The sequence below is a fragment of the Onychomys torridus genome, chromosome 7 (genome assembly GCF_903995425.1).
Source record: "Onychomys torridus chromosome 7, mOncTor1.1, whole genome shotgun sequence".
NCBI lineage: Eukaryota > Metazoa > Chordata > Mammalia > Rodentia > Cricetidae > Onychomys > Onychomys torridus.
In genome coordinates, this window is record NC_050449.1 from 19,451,872 (window position 1) to 19,473,841 (window position 21,970).

The 21,970-nt window shown below is 38.2% G+C and overlaps 1 protein-coding gene across 1 annotated transcript in view; it reads right to left on the reverse strand.

Annotated features, from left to right (window-relative positions):
- The window catches only part of Dpy19l2 (dpy-19 like 2), a 106,805-nt gene that overhangs the window by 7,577 nt on the left and 77,258 nt on the right, over positions 1 to 21,970 (reverse strand). The window contains exons 17-21 of the mRNA XM_036193314.1: positions 14,352 to 14,376; positions 11,916 to 12,035; positions 10,650 to 10,824; positions 8,879 to 8,978; positions 7,263 to 7,388 (exon numbers count right to left, since the gene is read on the reverse strand). Coding sequence (XP_036049207.1) covers positions 7,263 to 7,388; positions 8,879 to 8,978; positions 10,650 to 10,824; positions 11,916 to 12,035; positions 14,352 to 14,376 — 546 coding nt within the window. The remainder of the gene's footprint in view (positions 1 to 7,262; positions 7,389 to 8,878; positions 8,979 to 10,649; positions 10,825 to 11,915; positions 12,036 to 14,351; positions 14,377 to 21,970) is intronic.

Sequence of the window (21,970 nt, forward strand, 5' to 3'; positions counted from 1 at the left end):
TCTAGGAGGCTACAATTACCCTGATTCCTAAACCAAACAAAGATGCAACAAAGAAAGAGAACTACAGACCAATCTCCCTCATGAACATTGATGCAAAAATGCTCAATAAAATTCTGGCAAACAGACTCCAAGAACACATCAAAACAATTATCCACCATGATCAAGTAGGCTTCATCCCAGGGATGCAAGGGTGGTTCAACATACGAAAGTCTGTCAATGTAATACACCATATAAACAAACTCAAAGAAAAAAAACCACATGATCATCTCACTAGATGCAGAAAAGGCATTTGACAAAATCCAACACCCCTTCATGATAAAGGTCTTGGAGCGATCAGGAATACAGGGAACATACCTAAATATAATAAAGGCAATCTACAGCAAGCCAACAACCAACATCAAATTAAATGGAGAGAAACTCAAAGCAATACCACTAAAATCAGGAACAAGGCAAGGCTGTTCCTTATTCTCCCTACTTATTCAATATAGTACTTGAAGTTCTAGCCAGAGCTATAAGACAACATAAAGAGATTAAGGGGATACAAATTGAAAAGGAAGAAGTCAAGCTCTCCCTATTTGCAGATGACATGTTAGTATACATGAGTGACCCCAAATATTCAACCAAGGAACTGATACAGCTAATAAAAACCTTCAGCAACATTGCAGAATACAAGATCAACTCAAAAAAATCAGTAGCCCTCCTATATACAGTAGACAAACAAGCTGAGAAGGAAATCAGAGATATATCACCCTTTACAATAGCCACAAATGATATAAAATACCTTGGGGTAATGCTAACTAAGCATGTGAAGGACCTATATGACAAGAACTTTAAGTCCCTGAAAAAAGAAATTGAAGAAGATGTCAGAAAATGGAACGATCTCCCATGCTCATGGATAGGCAGGATTAACATAGTAAAAATGGCGATCTTACCAAAAGCAATCTACAGATTCAACACAATTCCCATCAAATTACCAACACAATTCTTCACAGATCTGGAAAGAATAATACTCAACTTCATATGGAAAAACAAAAGACCCAGGATAGCCAAAAGAATACTGTACAATAAAACAACCTCTGGAGGCATCACAATCCCCAACCTCAAGCTCTACTATAGAGCTACTGTAATAAAAACAGCTTGGTACTGGACCAATGGAATCGAATTGAAGACCCTGACATTAACCCACACACCTATGAACATATAATTTTTAACAAAGAAGCCAAAAATGTACAATGGAAAAAAGAAAGCATCTTCAACAAATGGTGCTGGCATAACTGGATGTCAATGTGTAGAAGGCTGCAAATAGATCCATATCTGTCACCATGCACAAAACTAAAATCCAAGTGGATCAAAGACCTCAACATAAATCCAGTTACTCTGAACCTGATAGAATAGAAAGTAGGAAGTACTCTTGAACGCATTGGCACCAGAGATCACTTTCTAAATATAACACCAGTAGCACAGACACTGAGAGAAACAATCAATCAATGGGACCTGTTGAAACTGAGAAGCTTTTGTAGAGCAAAGGATACGGTCAACAAGACAAAGCGACAGCCTACAGAATGGGAAAAGGTCTTCACCAACCCCACATCTGATAGAGGGCTGATATCCAGAATATATAAAGAATTCAAGAAATTAGACATCAAAATGCCCAATAGTCCAATTAAGAAATGGGCTATAGAACTAAGCAGAAAATTCTCCACAGAGGAAGTTCAAATGGCTGAAAGACATTTAAGGAATTGCTCAACATCCCTAATTATCTGGGAAATGCAAATCAAAACGACTCTGAGATACCACCTTACACCTGTCAGAATGGCTAAGGTCAAAAGCACAGAAGACAGCTTATGCTGGAGAGGATGTGAAGCAAGGGGAACTCTCCTCCACTTCTGGTGGGAATGTAAGCTTGTACAGCCACTTTGGAAATCAATATGGCGCTTCCTTAGAAAATTGGGAATCCATCTCCCCCAAGACCCAGCTATAGCACTCTTGGGCATATACCCAAGGAACGCTCAATCATACCACAAGGGCATTTGCTCAGCTATGTTCGTATCAGCTTTGTTTGGAAACAAACTAGATGCCCTTCAACGGAAGAATGGATAAAGAAAATATGGTACATATACACAGTGGAGTACTACTCAGCAGAGAAAAACAATGACATCATGAGGTTTACAGGCAAATGGATGGATCTAGAAAAAAATCATCCTGAGTGAGGTAACCCAGACTCAGAAGGACAAACATGGTATGTACTCACTCATTGGAGGATACTAGATGTAAAACAAAGATGACTAGACTGCTACACAACTCCAGGGATGCTACCTAGAAAACGGGACCCTAGGAAAGACACAGGGATCACCCAATGACAGAGAAATGGATGAGATCTACATGAACAACCTGGATGACAGTGGGAGTAATGAAGGGCAAGATTTGAGGGAAAGAAAGCTTAGTAGAGCAGGAGATCCCAGTTGGATCAAGAACAGAAAGGGAGAATGAGGAATAACAGACCATGAAAAATGAAGAGCACATGAGAACAGGAATTGGCAGAGTGCTGGAGAGGTCTCCAAAAATCCACAATGATACATCCTCTGTAGACTGCTGGCAATGGTTGAGAGAAAGCCTGATCTGACCTAGTCAGGTGATCAGATGGCTAAACACCCTAAATGTCGTGCTGGAACTCTCGTCCAATATCTGATGGAAGTGGATGCAGAGATCCTCAGCCAGATCCCAGGTGGAGCTCCAGGTGTCCAACTGTCGAGAAAGAGGAGGGTCTGCAAGATCGTGAATTGTTGAATCCAAGACTGCAAAAATCACAGGGACAAATAGCCAAACGAATGGAAGCACATGAATTATGAACCAAAAGCTGTGGAGCCCCCAGCTAGATCAGGCCCTCTGGATAAGTGAGACAATTGAATAGCTTGATCTGCTTGGGAGGCACCTAGTCTGTGGGACCAGGATCTGTCCTGAGTGCATGAGCTGGCTGTTTGAAACCCTGGGCTTACACAGGGACACTTTGCTCAGTCTGGAAGGAGGTGACAGGACTTGGTTGTACTGAATCCACCAGGTTTAAATGAATCCCCAGGGGTGCCTTGATCCTGGAGGACATGGGAAATGAGGGGAGGGGCTGGGGGGAAGGTGGGGGTGGGGCGGGAGGGGGGAGGGCAGGGGAAACCATGGCTGATGTATAAAATTTAAAACACATAATAATAAAGAAAAAATATCACTTTGTGGGCTTAAGGTACACTTTGTAAGTGGATAGTAACACCAAACATCTTTCCATATGATTCTTTGTCATTCATGAATTTCTTGTTGAAGTGTCCAAGCATTTGCCCATTTTAATTGATTTGTTTTCTTATTGAACTTTAGGAGTTCTTTCTATATCTAGATAAAGTTCTTTATTAGTCCCAGGATTCAAAAATATTATCTTCTAACTGTGACTTATTTTCCATTACTATTACTTATATTACTTCTATTAATTATCTTCTATTACTATTCTGCTTATGAAAGGTTTATATTTTAAGGAGGTTCCATTTACCAATACATTCTTGTGTCATACTTATCATATTTGATTTAAGGAATCTATCATAAGGTCCCAATTATTTCCTTGCAAAACATTCACATTTTGGATTTACAGTTAAGTTTATTATCTGTTTTAATTGCAGGCACATATAACTATCACACTGTTTCTCAAGAGTTTTACTCTGAGTGGATGCTTAATTTTAGCAAATGCCTTTTCTGTGTTTATTGAAATGATCATAGAAATTTGCTTTTTATTTTACTTATATTACAAATTTAAGACATTGCATTCATGAGATAAGCCACTGTCCCTTGAAAATATAGTTGGGATCAATTATATCAACTACTTGAGATGACAGGCTCATGTACACAGTTAATGACTTCTATGCCTCTTTATGTAAAGTCACACACTTCTTCCTACTGTGTTGTGACCACAGACTCTGACATGCTGTGTTCATTTTCATTTAGTACAAATATTTTAGGATTTCCCTTGTGATTTTGTCTTTGACCTTTAATTGCATTGTCTAAATTACAATTATTTAGACCTTTTCCAGATATCTTTCTTGTTATTAATTTCTAATCTTATTCCATATTGTCAAAGAATGCAATTCCAACTGTTTTAAATGCATACATATTATACACACACACACACAACACACACACACACATATATATATATATACATATATATAATATTCAGATTTGTATTTTATCCCTCAGTCTATGCTGCATTAGCTTTTGAATGGGGTGTGTGTGTGTGTATGTGTGTGTGTGTCTATTAGTTTTTATGAGAGTATCAGAGTTCTATGTATACTTTAATTGGTTATGTTAATTTTTTGATGTTGTATATCCTTGAATATTTCAACATAGCTTTTGTATCAGTTGCTAAGCATTTTAATATCTAAATGTATTACTGGTCTGTTTCTGCTTCTGAACTGTCTGACTCATATACTCATGTTCTGTTTTACACTCAAATATTCATAGTCCCAATCATTCTATCACCCTGTGTTGAACTGTTCAGCATTGTGCCATTTTCCTTTGGTGATGTGGTTTAATATCTATTTTATCTGATAAGAACTACTTGCCTTCCTTGAAGTTAAGTAAATATTTTTATTAATAGCACTACATTATCTATTACCTCATTTTAATTTTATTTTTACATTTTGCATTTTAGTGGTTGTTTATGGATTACAAACAGAAATGTTCAAATATCTTTTACTGGGCAGTAGAGCTAAATTCTTTTCAGTAAATAAAGCTTTATATTTCCATTTATTCTTTTTTTGTGCTATTATTGTCATGTGTACTATTCACTCTATAAGCTGAAAAATATGCTGATATTTTCTTTTATTTTGCTATATTTTAAAATATTCTCATAGAAGAACAATGCGGTGATAAACATGTGCAAGCTCTCAGCGCTCCACTTGAGCCAAATCATTTCTCTACAATGTAGAGAAGTTTGCTTGCAAAATGTCACTGAGACGCAATTGACCTGAACCCTGTTAGCCAACCCTCATGTACAGATGGAGTTTCACTGAACATAGAATTCCTGATGTCTTCATTCACTGCTTTGCTCACTCCAGCATCAGACAAGCAGGCTCTTCCTGATGAGAAGTCAGGTGTCCATCATGCTATGCTCCTTCTTCTCTTCAAGACAGTCCTCCAGCTGACCTTTCTGTTGGGCTGTGGTGCGCCTTGCTCTGGTCTTTCTGCTGGGCTGCAGTGTGCCCTGCTCTGGTCTTTCTGTTGGGCTGCAGTGTGCCCTGCTCTGGTCTTTCTGTTGGGCTGCAGTGCAACCTGCTCTGGTCTTTCTGTTGGGCTGCAGTGCAACCTGCTCTGGTCTTTCTGCTGGGCTGCAGTGCGCCCTGCTCTGGTCTTTCTGCTGGGCTGCAGTGCACCCTGCTCTGGTCTTTCTGCTGGGCTGCAGTGCGCCCTGCTCTGGTCTTTCTGCTGGGCTGCAGTGCACCCTGCTCTGGTCTTTCTGCTGGGCTGCAGTGCGACCTGCTCTGGTCTATCTGCTGGGCTGCAGTGTGCCCTGCTCTGGTCTTTCTGCTGGGCTGCAGTGCGACCTGCTCTGGTCTTTCTGCTGGGCTGCAGTGCGCCCTGCTCTGGTCTTTCTGCTGGGCTGCAGTGCGCCCTGCTCTGGTCTTTCTGCTGGGCTGCAGTGTGCCTTGCTCTGGTTTTCAAACTAGGTTTGCCCTAAATGGACTGGTTGAACTTTGTGGGTCTCTCTTTCTCAAACCTCAGAGACCGGACATTTCTTCAACTGCTGTTTCCTATCACCAGTCTTCTCCTTCCCTCAGGTCCCAGTTGTCCCCCTCTTGTTCAGTTACTTAGTGATGTTGTCCAGGGCTCTGCAATTTTTCCTTACAACAATTTAGATAAGTCTTGTTCTTAGTTGCTAATTCAGATTCACTGCTTTTTTCCTTGTATCAAATGAACTCTGCTGTTTAGCATTTTCAAATGTTTTGTTTGAACTATTTCACCTCTAGACTTCCCAACAGAGGTGGCTTTAGTTCTGTTGAGATGCGGTATCTTTCACTAGCTAGTAGCATGTTCTACTTTAATTCATGACCCCCCCCTTGTTTGTTTGTTTGTTTTTTGAGACAGGGTTTCTCTATGTAGTCCTGGCTGGTCTGGAACTCACTCTGTAGCCCAGGCTGGCCTCAAACTCAGATATCAGCCTGCTTCTGCCTCCTGAGTGCTGGGATTAAATGCATGGCCCATTTTCGTTGGTCCTAGAACAGAAGCCAGGGCCTTGCACATGCCAGGTGAGTGCTGAACTGTATCCCCAGGACTATTATATTAATCATTTGAATACTGAATATGGGCTCTAGATGCTTAATCAAATACTTTGAATCAGTCTCTGATAACTTCCTACTTTCAGAGTTTGGGTCCCGTTTTTCCCATCATGTGTATGACGGAAAGTTTGACTTGAAAGTGGACACTATACATAATACATTCTAATGACACTGGAATCTATTTTGATCTTTTGACTGAAGAATGAAATTGTTGTTATAGGCAATTTACTTGCCTGGATCTGTTGATATCTCAGCCCAGAAATCTAAATAATAAACTCAAGAAATCCACTGAACACATTGTTTTTTCCATTTTTGAAAATGCAAATCTCAAAAAAATTTATAATGTATTTACTTATGTCATCTATAGTTACAAGAAATTTTTAAGCTTCATGCATCCAATATAATTGAATAACAGATAAATATACTTCACTTATAATTCAGACATCAAATATAAAAATTTGAAAAATTATGGAATATATATATATATTTACAATAGATATTTTAACTTGACTAAAGAATTATATGATGAATACCTGTGCTAAAACATCATCTTACTTTCTTAATCTGTATACAGTTTATGTTTCTATATATATATATGTATATATGTATATATGTATATATGTATATATGTATATATATACACATACACACACATATATATAGATGTATATATACATATATATACCAGTGAAAAGTAAATATAAAAGGTCACATGAAAACTGAGTTATTAAAAAATATAAATTTAATAGCTATTATGAGAAGACAATTTAATTTCTCCAGATGAACTTATTTTACCTTATGCGATAGTAATATTTTAATGAGATGTATCTAAAATATAAAGCCTTAAAGAATCAGGACTTCTATGTAGCAGCATCTTGTCATTATATAATAATGTGAAGTGATTTTTTTTTTTGCTTTACAACATACCGTATTATACATAACATTGATACTTACTTTGTTCTCACAACACACCATGCTTCTTCTAGAACATAATAATTCACATGTAATTCCAACAATTTATCTCTCACTTCTAGTGCAGATTTTCGACTATATGCAGAATAAACTATTTTTGTTCGAGCCCTTTAAATTTAAAAACAACAATTACAAATAGATTTTAAAATAAATGATAACAGATTAAAGAACTGTTGCTAGCAAACTGATATTGTAACCCTCAGTGGATGGAAGAAAGATATGTATGGTCATAAATTATGCAATTGCTTTGAGAGATTGGTTTTCACACAAATATTTATGTTTTGAACATGCTAAACCTTAAAGCAGTTTGAAGTTAATTTAAAATTGTACTGGGTGTCAGGCTGATAGCTCAGGTTGTAAACGTTTCTTCATATAATCCATAAAAGAGCTGAGTCTTGTATCAATATGGATTTCCCCTCTGAGAAACAACTGCCAAGTGAGTATTTAACAATGGGCATCCAGGATACTACTACAGATAGGAAAAGCTCCATATAAAATTTTGAAATGCTAGGATATTCATTCAAATACAGAACAATAGAAAGTTTTGTACCTGAGCAAATTGAACGTTGTTTGGGATGTTCAATCACCACAACTAGACAAAATTTTGAATCAATTCAAATTTTTATTCTAGCAGTATGCCAAAAAGTAAGAGAAAAAGATTTCTTTAACAAATGACAGACTGATCAAAATAGCTTTTAAATCCATACCTGCTGCACTGTGATAAAGACCTGGTTTCATGTCCCCTACACCCAATACCAGGAACATCTGTTCATATCTGTGACCCAAGCACAGGGAGAACTGGAGACAGGAAGATCTTAGAACCTCACTGGCTAGCCTAGCTGAACACTACCCTCAATAGACCTCGTTTCAAAGAATAAGATGCAGAGCAATCAGGAAAGACATCCACCACTGACCTCTGGTCCCCAGATATGTCTCTCTCTGTCTCTCTGCTTGTGTGTGTCTTTCTCTCATGCATATAACCCCCATACGTGAGCACCATTTTTGTGTGTGTGTGTGTATGTACATGTGTCTGGCTCATGTATGTGTTTGTATGGGTGTATACGTGTGTGTGCATGTCTGGAGACTAGAGGTCAATGCTGGATGTCTTTCTTTGGCTTTGAGTGTACAGAACCTGACTTGGGGGTCTTCATCTCAATGTGTCAGGCCCTTTACTAAGACATCTCTCTAGCCCTGTAACATTATTTTGCTCATGATTGATTCAGATTCTAGGCTCTATTTAACCTATGTCAGAAGAAACAGGTACCTTTAGAAATTGTTATGAATTTTGTTTCTTTGTTAGAGACAAGGCTCCATTCTATAGTTTGGGTTGGCCTGGGATTCACCAGGGCAGCCTTGAACTCAGCAGTTCTCATGCTTCAGTTTCCCAAGTGCTGGGATTACAGGTGTGCCTTCTACACCCAGCTTCATTGTACATCCTTTTAATTCCAGAGATGAATAGAAAAATGTTTACGTGAATATGTATACATGAGTATATGTAGATAAACATATGTCTGTGTAAACAAACACATTTTCCCCTTTTCCAAGGGCCAGTAGCAAGTAATGGCAATTCTACCCAATAGATGCAGGTGACCACTCACCTCAAGTCTGCGTCCTCATAATGTGGGTGGTTCACAATTGGATGCAGTGTAGATAGTTTGATGCTTGCCATTGTAGGCATAGCACCTGCAAAAACAGCATCTGGGAAACCAGATAACATTTCTTAGGAAAACAGTTTAAAGAAAATAAAAAGTTCAAGAAAGATCCTTACATAATGGCCACTGATGTAGATATTTTAATTATTCAATATCTATTCCTTGTCTTCTGTAATATTTACCTTTGCTTCACTGGTGGTAAAGAGATATGCACAATACTTTAAAATTTTATTTTTTACTTATTTATTTGGTGTGTGTGTGTGTGTGTGTGTGTGTGTGTGTGTGTGTGTGTGTGTGCGCACGCACACACTTGAGCATGTGTGGATTCACATATGAGAGGACAGAAGACAACTGCTGGGAATGGGTTTTCTCCTACCAGATGAGGCCTGGGAACCTACATCCTATCTTCAGAGATGGCAGCAAGTGCCCATTACCCACTGAGCCTTCTCACTGACCCCACACACGATATTTTCATAAGGATCCTGTGACTTGGTTTGTAGGACAACTCGGTGAATTCTATTTTTCTTATTGTATAGATAAATAGGCACAAACATAGCAAAGTTTGATCTGCCAAGACTCTACAGTTGAAACATTTCCAAACTTACCATTACCTACTTCACCAAAGCTTCCTGCTGTACTTTAAGGACCGGCACTACAGGAAGAAAACTAGACAGAAGGAAAACTGTGCTGTGGTACAATGAACTATGTAAAAGGCCAATGTCATAGTACATTTTTTTCAAATGATTTTGTTGCTGTTGTTGTGAATTGTAGTTATGTGGATTTGTTAGAAGGAAATGCTGTACTTCAGTGTTTCAATATTCACAATATGGGGACTAGAGAGACAGCCCAGTAGTTAAGAGCACTAACTTCTTGCAGATGATCCAGGGTTAGTTCTCAGCACCACATGGAGGCTCACAACATGTAACTCTAGTTCCAGGAGATTGGATTTCTATTCTGACCACTACAGAAATCTGCATGGATATGATGCACACACATACAGGTATATATACATACACATAAAGTAAACAGGTGTTTTATAATATCGATGATAAAGTTTGTTAGTTGCCTTTTACATTTTATTGTTTCTCCAGCTCTTCAAATCCTTCATTACTTGTTGGTATACATTTTTGAAAATATAAACTTGGATATAATAATTACATCAAAATCAATTATTCAGCCTTCTGTCTTAAGTCAAAGACCAAAAACTTCATTCTTGACATTTTAATACAGTAAATGTTTAAGATTTAAAAATTGTTAAGATTATTTTTATTTACAAAAATTGGTCTTTTTTATATATAAAAAACATATGGCATTTTATTTAGGTCCACTGAAATAACATTTTTTTCCATATATAACTAAGCCCTTGAACTAAATACAACTTCATGAAAACATATCAGTAAATACTAAGAGCCTAGAACAGTGAGGAGTGTCAGTTTTTTCCTTTAGAGATGGAGTGGCATGCTGGAGCTTATAGCACAGTAAGAGAGTGTCATGGCTAGATCTGGGGAATGATGACAATCAAAATTGAAACACAATTTCTGATGAATGTTTATTTCTTCCAGACTATTGTAAAGACAATTGAACTACCACAAGTCAGAATTGTGCACACACACACACACACACACACACACACACACACACACACCTGGAATGCCTAGCTGTATTTGACAAACAAACACATGTGTGTGTTTTATATTGTATATGTATAACATCTCACCTGGCCTGGTGTTGTGTTTGATCCAGTGTATGAGTTCTTCCTGAGGCAGGTTAGTAAACTCTCCCATGATGCTCCATTGGTTATGGAGGTTTGCACAACCTTGTATTGACATGATTGTCAGAATACCGAAGACAACATTCTCAAAATGAACTCTGCAAAAAAGCCAGCCAAAGAGCTGAAATAAAAAAAAACACACACACATTTATTTATATTTCTTATATGAAGAGTACTATTGGATCAAAAGTACATTCTCACCTTCTTACTGAATCCAAAGTGGATTACCCTTTATCTCAGTACACAGACACATGGAATGCTCATCTGCTGCACACAAACAGCCAACATGCTAGAGTGCCTGGACCTTCTTACAAATAAATATTTTGTGATTTTTGAAAGAATTGAGAGTCTTTCCAGTGATGACTTGTAGCCAGACACTAGGATTAAGGTTTTGGCTCCATTTAGAATTGTTTATCAAATATTCTCAGGTTTAAGGTGGAAACTCAAGCCCCATGTTGGGTGCCATTTGTAGCTGGAGTTTTCTCCAATCCTACCTGGCCCATGGTCAGGACAAATCTCTCTCACCTGCAAGTCCTGCAGACGCTTAGACCCAACCAAGTAAACATGCAGAGACTTACATTGCTTACAAACCGTATGGCCACAGCGGGCTTCTTGTTATCTAGTTTTTATATCTTAACCCATTTCTATTAGTCTATACTTTGCCACATAGCTCATGGCTTACTGGTATCTTACAACTCACTTGTCATGGCGGTAGCTAGCAGTATATTTCTGCCTCAGTCTTCCACTTCCCAGAATTCTCCTCTCTCCTTGTCCTACCTATACTTCCTGCCTGGCTACTGGCCAATCAAGTGTTTTATTTATTAACCAATCAGAGCAATACATTTAACATACAGAACATCCCACAGCAACTCTGGATCTCCTCAGTATTGGAAATGTGCTGTTAAGGGGGTTTATGGGCCCAAACCCCCTTCACAAATGTAAATGCTAAAAGACTATATTTGTAGACATGATGATAACAGAGGGTGAGGAATACTCAATTGCTTGTCTCAGAAACATCACTCATAGTCTATAAATGTTTTCAAAGCCACTCTCTTGCTGACAATGAATCAACTGACATTTACAGTCATTGAGCATAGTTAACTCAAAGCACTCAATGCTTTCCTATTTTGGATGACTCAGCAAAGCCATGGCAGCTCCACAGCAGTTGCTTTAGTTGTTAGAATAACAGTCATTCAAGAATGGGTGGCTTACCTGTCGGGAGCAGATCAAGGAAGCCATAATGCACATGTGGGGTGTCAAAAACAGCTTCAAGCGCATGATTAAAATGGCAAGAGCTGTGAATGCCAGCAACTGCAAGGTGTGAAAAATCAACTGCAAAACACAAAATAGTGACCTTTGCACTTTATACATTTTTAAATTAACAGATTAAAAATAAAGTGTCTTAAATTTTCTTATACTGAAGGGAAGAGATTTCCCAGCATAGCATTAAGCTTACTAATATATGCATTCATCCACTCAGCTAAGATTTAATAATATAATAATCTCTGCCAAGAACTTTTCTGAGTGCTTCAAATAGAACACTGAGCAATCTGCCCTTGTGAGGCTCACACCTTAGTGCATTTAGTTAGAAAGGGATACTGGTAACTCACTGTACATGAAGAAGTTGCAAGGGATTAGACAGTGATGAGAACAATGGATTAGACAGTGATGAGAACAATGGGCAAGATGGAGGAGAGGAAAGAATCAAGCAGTGAAGAATGTGTGAAAGGCCACAGTGAGGACACCATATCTTAATGAGTGTCAGCACAGTGGACCTCACTGAAAAAGTGACATCAGGAGAAGGATTTGAACAAGGAGGGGAGGAAGACAAGGGGACAAACACAGAAAGCTTCATATAAACTTCATTTCAGTTACAAGCAATCAGAGCAGCACATAGCCCAGACTACTCTTAAGGTAGACTGGTCTAAGTGTTTGTGCTAGGCAACATTCTATCCTACTTTAACAAAGCTGAGGGATCCATAGGGCAACAGTTTCAAATAAAAATTTCCTAATTGAGACATTCATACAACATTAACTTTACTAGAAAAATGTGCAGTGAATGTGGTAACAATCTAAGTAAATGGCAACTAAATATTTACATCCTAATTCACCAATATTCAACTAAATTACAGATATGTGGTGTAATAAGTCTTTTTCTGTCCTACCAGCTAGCTCCCAAATAATGAAAGCTTGGCCTTTAGCCTAGGCTTCTCTCAACTAGCACTTATAACTTAAATTAACCCATTTATATTAATCTACATTCTGCCACGTGGTGTTATCTCTCTTCCAGTTTGTACCTCCTTGTATCTCCCTGTCTCCTAGCTTCTCTTGCGCACCTAGCTTCCTCCTCCTCTTCCTTTCTCTTCCCGGAAATCCTGCCTATAGCTCCTGCCTAGTTATTGACCATTCAGCTTTTTATTACACCAATCACAGCAACACAGCTTCACAAAGTGTACAAATATCCTACAACTATGTGGTATTTTCATTTATTAAAAGGAAAATAGTCAGCTTGAACTTCAGAATGAAATGAAACAAACACTAAAATAGTGAAATAATCAATTTCTGTAATTCCAAACTCTCAAGATCCTAGAGAATGGCCAATTACTTTGACTTACACATTCCTTCTAGGACTTTACTGAGGGGATGGTCAAAGCATTCTGGAGGATATTTTAACAGTCCCAACAGGAAACAAACTTGATGACCAATATAGAAGAACAAATAACAGACATGCGACCATAAAAAATTTTAAAAGATTACTTAATGGAATGCAAAAGGCTTTAGGATACATGAAGGGCTCCCTAAAAGTCTGAGCATCTGACAATGATTAATATGGTGTTCACAGGTTTTGCCTTTTACACTCCTCCCCTTACTACACCGTTCGATTATATCCTAAAGCAAGCCACCAAGGTCTAGTTCCTTATTTGGCTACTGACTCATTACTAAGACAAAACTCCAAGGTCCAATAATCAAAATTCATTATTTGGACACATTGGCTAACATATCCAATTAGGACTTACCCACTCACTCTAGAACAGACTTCCCCCTTTTTTCCTTAAAAACCTACTCCTGGAAAAACAAAAAACAAAACAAGGCAAAAAGCAAACAAACAAACAAACAAACAAAAAAAAAAAAAAAAACCCTGCTGTTGCTGCTGCTGCTGCTGCTGGCTGTCTGCTTCTACTGGAACCAGAGGCAGCTCCCACCCCTACTTGACCTCCCAGGGTAATAAATCTTGGTGCTGAGAATTTGGTGCCTGGGTGCATCCTGTACTGACTTGGGGGTGGGAGTGGAGGGCTGCCTACTCTTACAATACAAACTGTGTATGTACAGAATAAGACTCTGTAAAATAAATGAATAAATAAAATAAAAACCCATGTATCTATACCATAGAGTATAAGGAGGAAGATATAGAAACACACAAAACAAAACACAAACTTCTGGTAATTTGTCTGCATTTTCTGATTGGCTTTCAAATCCCTATTACTGTTCAATTGTGAGGTCAGATGAGAAAGGAAGCCCAGAAGAAATGATTACCACTGCCCCAAATCCAAGCAGCACTGATGTGCAGCAGCAGGAAGACTACACCTCTGTGAGTTATCCTTCAAGTGGGATTTAATACACAAGTCTACCAAGAATGAGAGCTTTTACCTCACCATTTTCAAGGAGCTGTTTTCTGGAAGAACAGAAAAAAATGATCTATTTACTGAATGTCCATTACAGTATCGCATCATTACATAACTTAGATTTTAAATTCTTAATTCATCCTAAACTGTGTAAAGTACAAACTTTGAAACACTATATATATATATATATATATATATATATATATATATATATATACTAATAATTACATATGGTATATGAAAAGGCTGATCTTTGATTAAGTTACAATATATTTTACTGATCCCTGGAGACTGCCCCTCTGGAATGACATACTTCTTTTTAAATATTTAAGCCATGAATTATAAATACAGTACTTTCAATAATTTATGTTGGACTTTTGACTTGTTTTAATTTTTTACAATTATAAACTACATGATATTTTATATATAACTTGGTAAATATCTCTAAGGCATATAAATATTTTACTTCTTGAAAATCAGTCCAAATTAATGAATATCTACAGTAACATATAATGTTCTAAATACTGCACAGGGAATATATACTATGGATAGTATAGAAATCATTTTTATGTTTGTAGAATTTATAGTAACCTGATACACAAATAAGAATGTCTAATCTAATCCTGTACGGAAAAGACTGTGCTTTTCAAATGGCCTTACAGGAAGGGACATTCTAGCAGCAAGAAGTGAGATTGTGATGAGAGGAAATTCACAAGTGCAGAGTCTTAAAAGTGGTCACAGAAGGTCTGCTGGAAGTAGAAGAGCAACCAAATTACTCAGATACCCTGCAGCTTTTTCCTGACCTATGCAGCCAGGGAACGGAGGCATCCCAGTATCCTGAGCTCTTCCACTTACAACAGAATCCTGCAGGGAGCAAAGGACCTGGCTACTTTGTAACTATTATATTCACCAAAGACCACCCAACTGGTATGAATAAAAATAGTAGCCAACTTATTATACGAACAAACAAAATGTAAGTAACATAAACAGGAATTACGGAGATAAATAAACAAAACCTGTGACTTCTCTGGAACACTAATGCAAGACATATATGACAGTGTTCAATGCAATTTTAATGTATTACTTCGGAGATGTTTGAGGGTGGGTCACTTATTACATAATTAGATGAGCTGCAATGAAAGGAGCTTTCCAAAACTCTGGGACAAACATGTGAACCGAACTTAAAAACTATAAACTCAGGTTTGGAAAATAGAATTTACATAGCTACAGTTTGGATGCTGGGACACTCAGCTATAGATTTGTCCAAGAACACAAGGGGCAGAAAAAGAGACAGTGGGATTCAAGCAGAACTAGACCATCAACGAAGGCAAACTAGCACAAAAGAGGAAGACAGCTTCAGCCTCCTGAACGGAAGAAGGATGGGGCTTGTCATCTTAAAAGAGCCAATGAGGTAACAAAAATCACTGCACATGCGCACACACACAAAGCTTCTACAGGAAATTTCTAGAGAGAAAGGCTATATAGGTTTTTTTTTTTAATCTATAGTTTTCAAAACTAGAAAATAAGCAGAATGTATGAGATGCTAAATTAAAACTGGGAGTGGTGGCAAATGCCTTTAATTACAGCATTCCTGAGGCTGGAACAGGTGGATATCTGAGTTCCAGACCAGCCAGGCCTATGTAGTGAGATCCTGTCTGAAAAACAAAAGCTAAACAAAGTGATGGATAAAACTCAGACATATCTACTAATAAATCCATCAGTCATATGAAAGTACAAACTATATTTTCACATAAGAAAGCACTCAGACTGGGCATGGAGGTGCTCACCTTTAATCCCTGTACTTAGAAGGCAGAAGGAGAAAGATCTCTTTTGAGTTTGAGGCTAGCCTGGTCTATCTAGTAGGACCCTATCAAAAAAAAAAAAAAAAACAAAAACCCACAAACAAAAACAAAAAAGGGAAGAATCCAGAAATTATGCTATCTCTATAGATTCTTTTCAAAAAATACCATTGAGGCATGTATTCTATGACTCTAAGAGGAAGGATTAAATACAATAAATAGTAAAGAACAAATAAATCAGGACATTTGATATATAAAATTGTCTAATGTCTTAATTATATTGTTTAGAGACATCTTCAATCACAGTAGATTCTGAACAATCAAAAAATAAGCTTTCAGATTGTCTTAGCATAAGGTGAGATGTGAGTTTGTGTAGGTAAGATATCCTTTCTTTGGGTGTGAAGCAAGCAGAGCTCCACAGGCAAAGCATTGGCACTGTTCCCAACTGCACTGTACTCTCTCTGTGGCTGCTAGGTTTGGGTGTAGGGAGAGTCTACCCAACCTCAGTAGATAACGGTGCTTTCTGTGGGTTTGTGCTACTGGCAAGTGCTATGGAACCTGCAGGAGGTACAGCCCAGAGGCAGTGCTGGGATTTGAATGGGAACTGTCACCTATGGGCACATGGTGTTGGAACACATAATTCTTCAATTGGAGGAACTGTTTTAGAATGTGTGGATTCACTGGAAGAAGTAAGAAGAGGCATTGACAGTTTCTAACCCAGCTCTGCTTCCCATCTACCCTGTCCTTCTTGACTGTAGATGCAGTATAACCATCTGTCTATGGTATCTGCTGCCTGAACTCAAATGCAAGATGAAATAAAATGTATTTCCTTTGAGTTGATCTTTGTCATATTTTGTTTTGTCATAACAATGAGAAAAGCAGTATGAAAAATTGTTCCTAAAGAATGGTACTCATGCTGTGACAAACGTGACCACGTAGTTCTTAGGCCTTCACTATGCTGCGTAGGAGGACTGTGGAAGAGATAGGAACACCCCACTAGACAAGCCCTGGAATACTTCTACAGAGCTTAATCAGCGGTAGTGATGGGAAACTGACAAAGAAGAAAACCGAGAGGAATGTATAGGCCTTGCTCATGAAGTTTCAGGAAGGAACAAGGGCTTTGCTGAGAACTGGAGTGGAGGCCATTCATGCATATTCTGGCTCAGAATCTGATTACCTTTTGTCCACATTCTGAGACTCTGGGGCTAGATGCAATGGACTGCTTTTTTAATAGAGGGAATAAGGTAATTCAGTGGATAAATGTTCCTGCTGCCAAGACTGATGACCTGAGTTTGATTTCCAGGACCTACATGATGGAAGTAGAGAACCAATTCCCTCAAGTTGTCCTATGACCTACACACACACACACACACACACACACACACACACACACACTCACACCTGCCTTGAAACATACATATATATCAGATAGTAAATGTAATTTAAAATTTGATTTTGATAGCAGACTAAACTGAGAATGAAGGGACCCTTACTGAGAACAACCACCTCGGCAAGTATTTCCTCAGGGAAAGCTCAGAGAGCCCACTACAGCTATGGTACAGAGGGTAGGTTAGACCTTGACCTGCAGCAGGACTTGTTACATTCATCCACCTGACATTGGTTTTACAGGCATGAAAAAATGCAAGAGTATGTAGAATATTATTTTAAGATGTGTTACATTTATTTATACTGAGGAACATTTGCTTTAATGATGCAAAGATGTGTTGCATCCCTTTATGTTGTATATGCTTAACTCTGTGAAGCTGTGTTACTGTGCCTGTGTAATAAAGAACTGAATGGCCAATGGCGAGTCAGGAGAAAGGACAGGTAGGGCTGGCAGGCAGAGAGAATAAATAGAAGGAGAAATCTGGGAGGGAAAAAGGAAGAATTAGTCAGAGAAGGAGGAGGACATCAGGGGCCAGCCACCCAGCCACCCAGCCACCCAGCCGGTCATGGAGTACAGTGAGAGGAAGATATTTGGAAGTAAGAGAAGGATAAAGCCCAGAGGCAAATGGTAGACAGGGTTAATTTAACCTTAAGAAAAGCTGGAGAAATAAGCCAAGTTAAGGTTGGGCATTTATAATTAAGAATAAGCCTTGGTGTGTAATTTATTTGGGAGTTGGGTGGTGGCCCCCAAAAAAGAGCAAAAACAACCACCAAACAACAGTAAGGAATATGAAGGCTATACCAAGTTTCCTGAAAGCTGCTAAGGACAAGAAATGAGTGGTGGGACTGGAATCCCCTCAAGAGTGCCCTGAGAGATCAATGCATTAGTGTGTGAAGGTAAGCCTAAGCTGCAACAGACACCCTGGGATGTCAGAGATGCTACGCCATAGGAAATCTGCTGGCATAGATTGGAGCTGGGCCAAGACAGGGTTTATGTGTGCTACAAGAATTATAATGATCAAAACTTGCTGCAGGACTTGATATTTTTGTTGCTGTGTTTCAGTCTTGCTTTGGCTAAGCCTGTCTTTATTAGGACCCCATTCCTCAAGTTTGGGAATGGGACCTTTCCTTCTGGGCCAGTTTCTATTGAACATATGAAACTTGTTAAGGAATTGCCCAAGTCTCAGAAGACATTCCGCACTTGCATTTTCGAATAGTGTTTGGACTATTGCAAACTATAAAGACATTTAAAATTGGATACATTTTGAACTATGAGATGACCATGAGCTGTGGGGGTGAGCAGGGGCAGAATGTTGTAGTTTGAATGTGAAATGTACCCCACAGGCTCATGTATTGAAACACTTAATCTCTTGCTGCTGGAGATGTTTTGGAAGGATGTGGAACCTTTAGACATTGAAGCCTCACTACAGGAACTGAATTACTAGTGGCGAGTCCTGGGGACTTCTATGAGTTGTCCTACTTCTGGTCTTCTGCTTACTGATTGCAGATCCAGAGTGACCAGCCATTTCCTGTTCTGCTGCCAAGCTTTCACGGCTACAACACACTGCACCCCCTCAAAAGGAAAGCCCAAATTAACCCCTCCTTCCTTCCATTGCCTTTGTAAGGTTTTAGTTTGTTTGTCTTGTCACAGCAGCAAGAAAACTAACAACACACAGAGGTATGAGGTCACTGGGAGCATGCACTCAGAAAACAGTTCTCCTGGGACTCTTGGTGGTTCTCAAGGGTTGGTTTTTATGAAAATCTGAGATTGGCCACTCCTCTCCATTTTCTTCCTCTTTAGTGTGCCTCCTAAAGTTCTCCCTGCCTGAGGATATGAACATTTGCAAACAAACTATGTGTGATGCAAAATTAGCAAAATAAAGGAAATGGTAAACACTGAAACAAGTATAAATGAAACATCTATTAGAAATTAAAACAAGGAAACTAAAAGTTGTTTTTTAAAAGACAAAATCAAGACTGAGAAAATAGAAGGTTAAAATATATTTATAATGAAAAAGAAGTTATTATGATTAATGCTCTGGCAGTTAAAATGATCACAAGAGAAATAGTAAACTCCTTTAAAGTAACAGTCATTCTCAAACACTTCAGTAATCATGAAGAAGAATATTTGCAAGCCCCTTTTGGGTGCACATCATTACTCTGATAATGCAACCAAAGACACCACAAGAAAACCAGAGGCCCTATCCTAACTGACCATTTTAACAGATGCAAAAATCAAAATGCAAAATACAATCAGATCCAACAGAACATTGAAATTATTGTACAACATAAGCAAGTGGGATCTATTCCTTGGAATGCAAGTTTTCTTGAAATGTAGAAAAACAAAACCAGGGGCACCTCCTGTTCAGCCACAGGCCATGCCTGGCAGGTGACCCTGCTGGCTGCCCCCAGACTTCTCCTTCCTTTGTACCCCCAGCAGACCTAATACTTCAGGCTCCTACCAGCTGCAGCCTCTCTTTCCCCTTGTCCACACCTCCTGTGAAGCCCACAGACCATCCACCCTGACCTCCCAGGAATCATCACCTAGCCCTATAATCACCCCAAACTCAGATGCCTAGATGTCAGCATAAGAACACAATAAACAACAGCCAGAGCAATACGTCACCACCAGAGCCCAGCTATCTTACTACAGCAGGTCCTGTATATTCTAACATATCTAAAGCATAAGAAAAAGACCGTAACACCAATTATATGAACATGATAGAGATCCTTAAAGAGAAAATTAATAAATCCCTTAAAGAAACAAAGGAAAACACAAACAATTGAAGGATATGAATAAATCCCTTAAAGAAAGCCAAGAAAAAGAAACAAATAAACAATCAAAGGAAATAAAACTGTTCAAGACCTGAAAATGGAAATAAAAGCAATAAAGAAAACAATAACTGAGGGAATTGTGGAAATTAAAAATCTAGGAATACAAGCAGGAACTACAGAGGCAAGCTTCAACAGCACAATACAAGACAGGGAAGAAAGGAGCTCAGGCATGGAAGATATGATCGAAGAAATAGATATATTGGTCAGAGAAAATGTTAAACCTAAAAACTTTCTGATACAAAATATCCAGGAAGCATGGGACACTGTGAAAAGACCAAACCCACAAAAAATAGGAGTAGAGGCAGGAGAAGAATGTCAGCTCAAAGGCCCAGAAAATATTTTCAACAAAATTGGAAGAAAAATTTCCAAACCTAAAGAAAGAGATAAGGGCACAAGAAACACACAGAACACCAAAGATTGGACCAGAAAAGAAACTCCCCTTGGCACATAATAATCAGAACACCAAATAACATATAAAGGAAGAACCACTAGAATTACACCTGAATTCTCAGTGGAGACACTAAAAGCCAAAAGGGCCTGGACATATGTGCTGCAGACTCTGTGAGACCAAACATGCCTACTTTGACTACTATATCCAGCAAAACTTTTAATCACCATACATGAATAAAATAAGATAGTACATGATAAAGTCAAACTTAAACAATATCTATCTACAAATACAGCCCCACAGAAGGTGCTATAAGGAAAATTCCAACATAAGGACCTTAATTATACCTATGAAAACACAAGAAATTAAAAAATCCTCACATTTTAACAACCAAAAGAAGGGAAACACACACACCCCAACAACAACAATAACGATAAAAACAAAATAACATGAATGAACCATCATTGTTTATGGATAAGTATCAATATCAATGGCCTGAATTTCCCAATAAGAAGGCACAGATTAACAGAATGGATATAAAAACAGGACCCATTCTTTTTGTGGTTTTGCTGCATCCAAAACCACACCTCAACATAAAGGATCAATACCACCTCAGGGTAAAAGGTTGGAAAAAGATATTCCAAGCAAATGGACCTGAGAAGCAAGCTGGTATAGTCATTTTAATATATAATAAAATTGACTAAAAACTAAAACTAATCAAAAGAAATGGAAAAGGATACTTCATAGTTGTCAAATGAAAAAGTCCACCAAGACAACATTTTAGTTCTTAACATCTATGAAAAACTTTTGCAAAAGAAAAACTACTGCAGTTTAAGTCACACACTGATTGTGGGAGACTTCAATACCACATTTCCACCAATAGACAGGTCATCTACACAAAAAGTAAATAGAGAAATACTGAAGCTAACAGACATTACGAACCAAATTGACCGAACAGATATTTACAGACCATTTCAACCAAACACAAAATAATATACCTTTTTCTCTGCACATCATGGAACTTTCTCCAAAATTGATCACACACTCAGACACAAAGCAAATCTCAAAAGATACAAGAAAACTGAAATAAGTCTCTGCATTTTGTCAGACCATCACAGATTTAAATTGGATTTCAACAACAATAGAAAGCCTATAAACTCATGGAAACTGAACTATTCTCTAATTAATGAAAAATGGGTCAAGACAGAAATAAAGAAATTAAAGACTTCCTAGAAG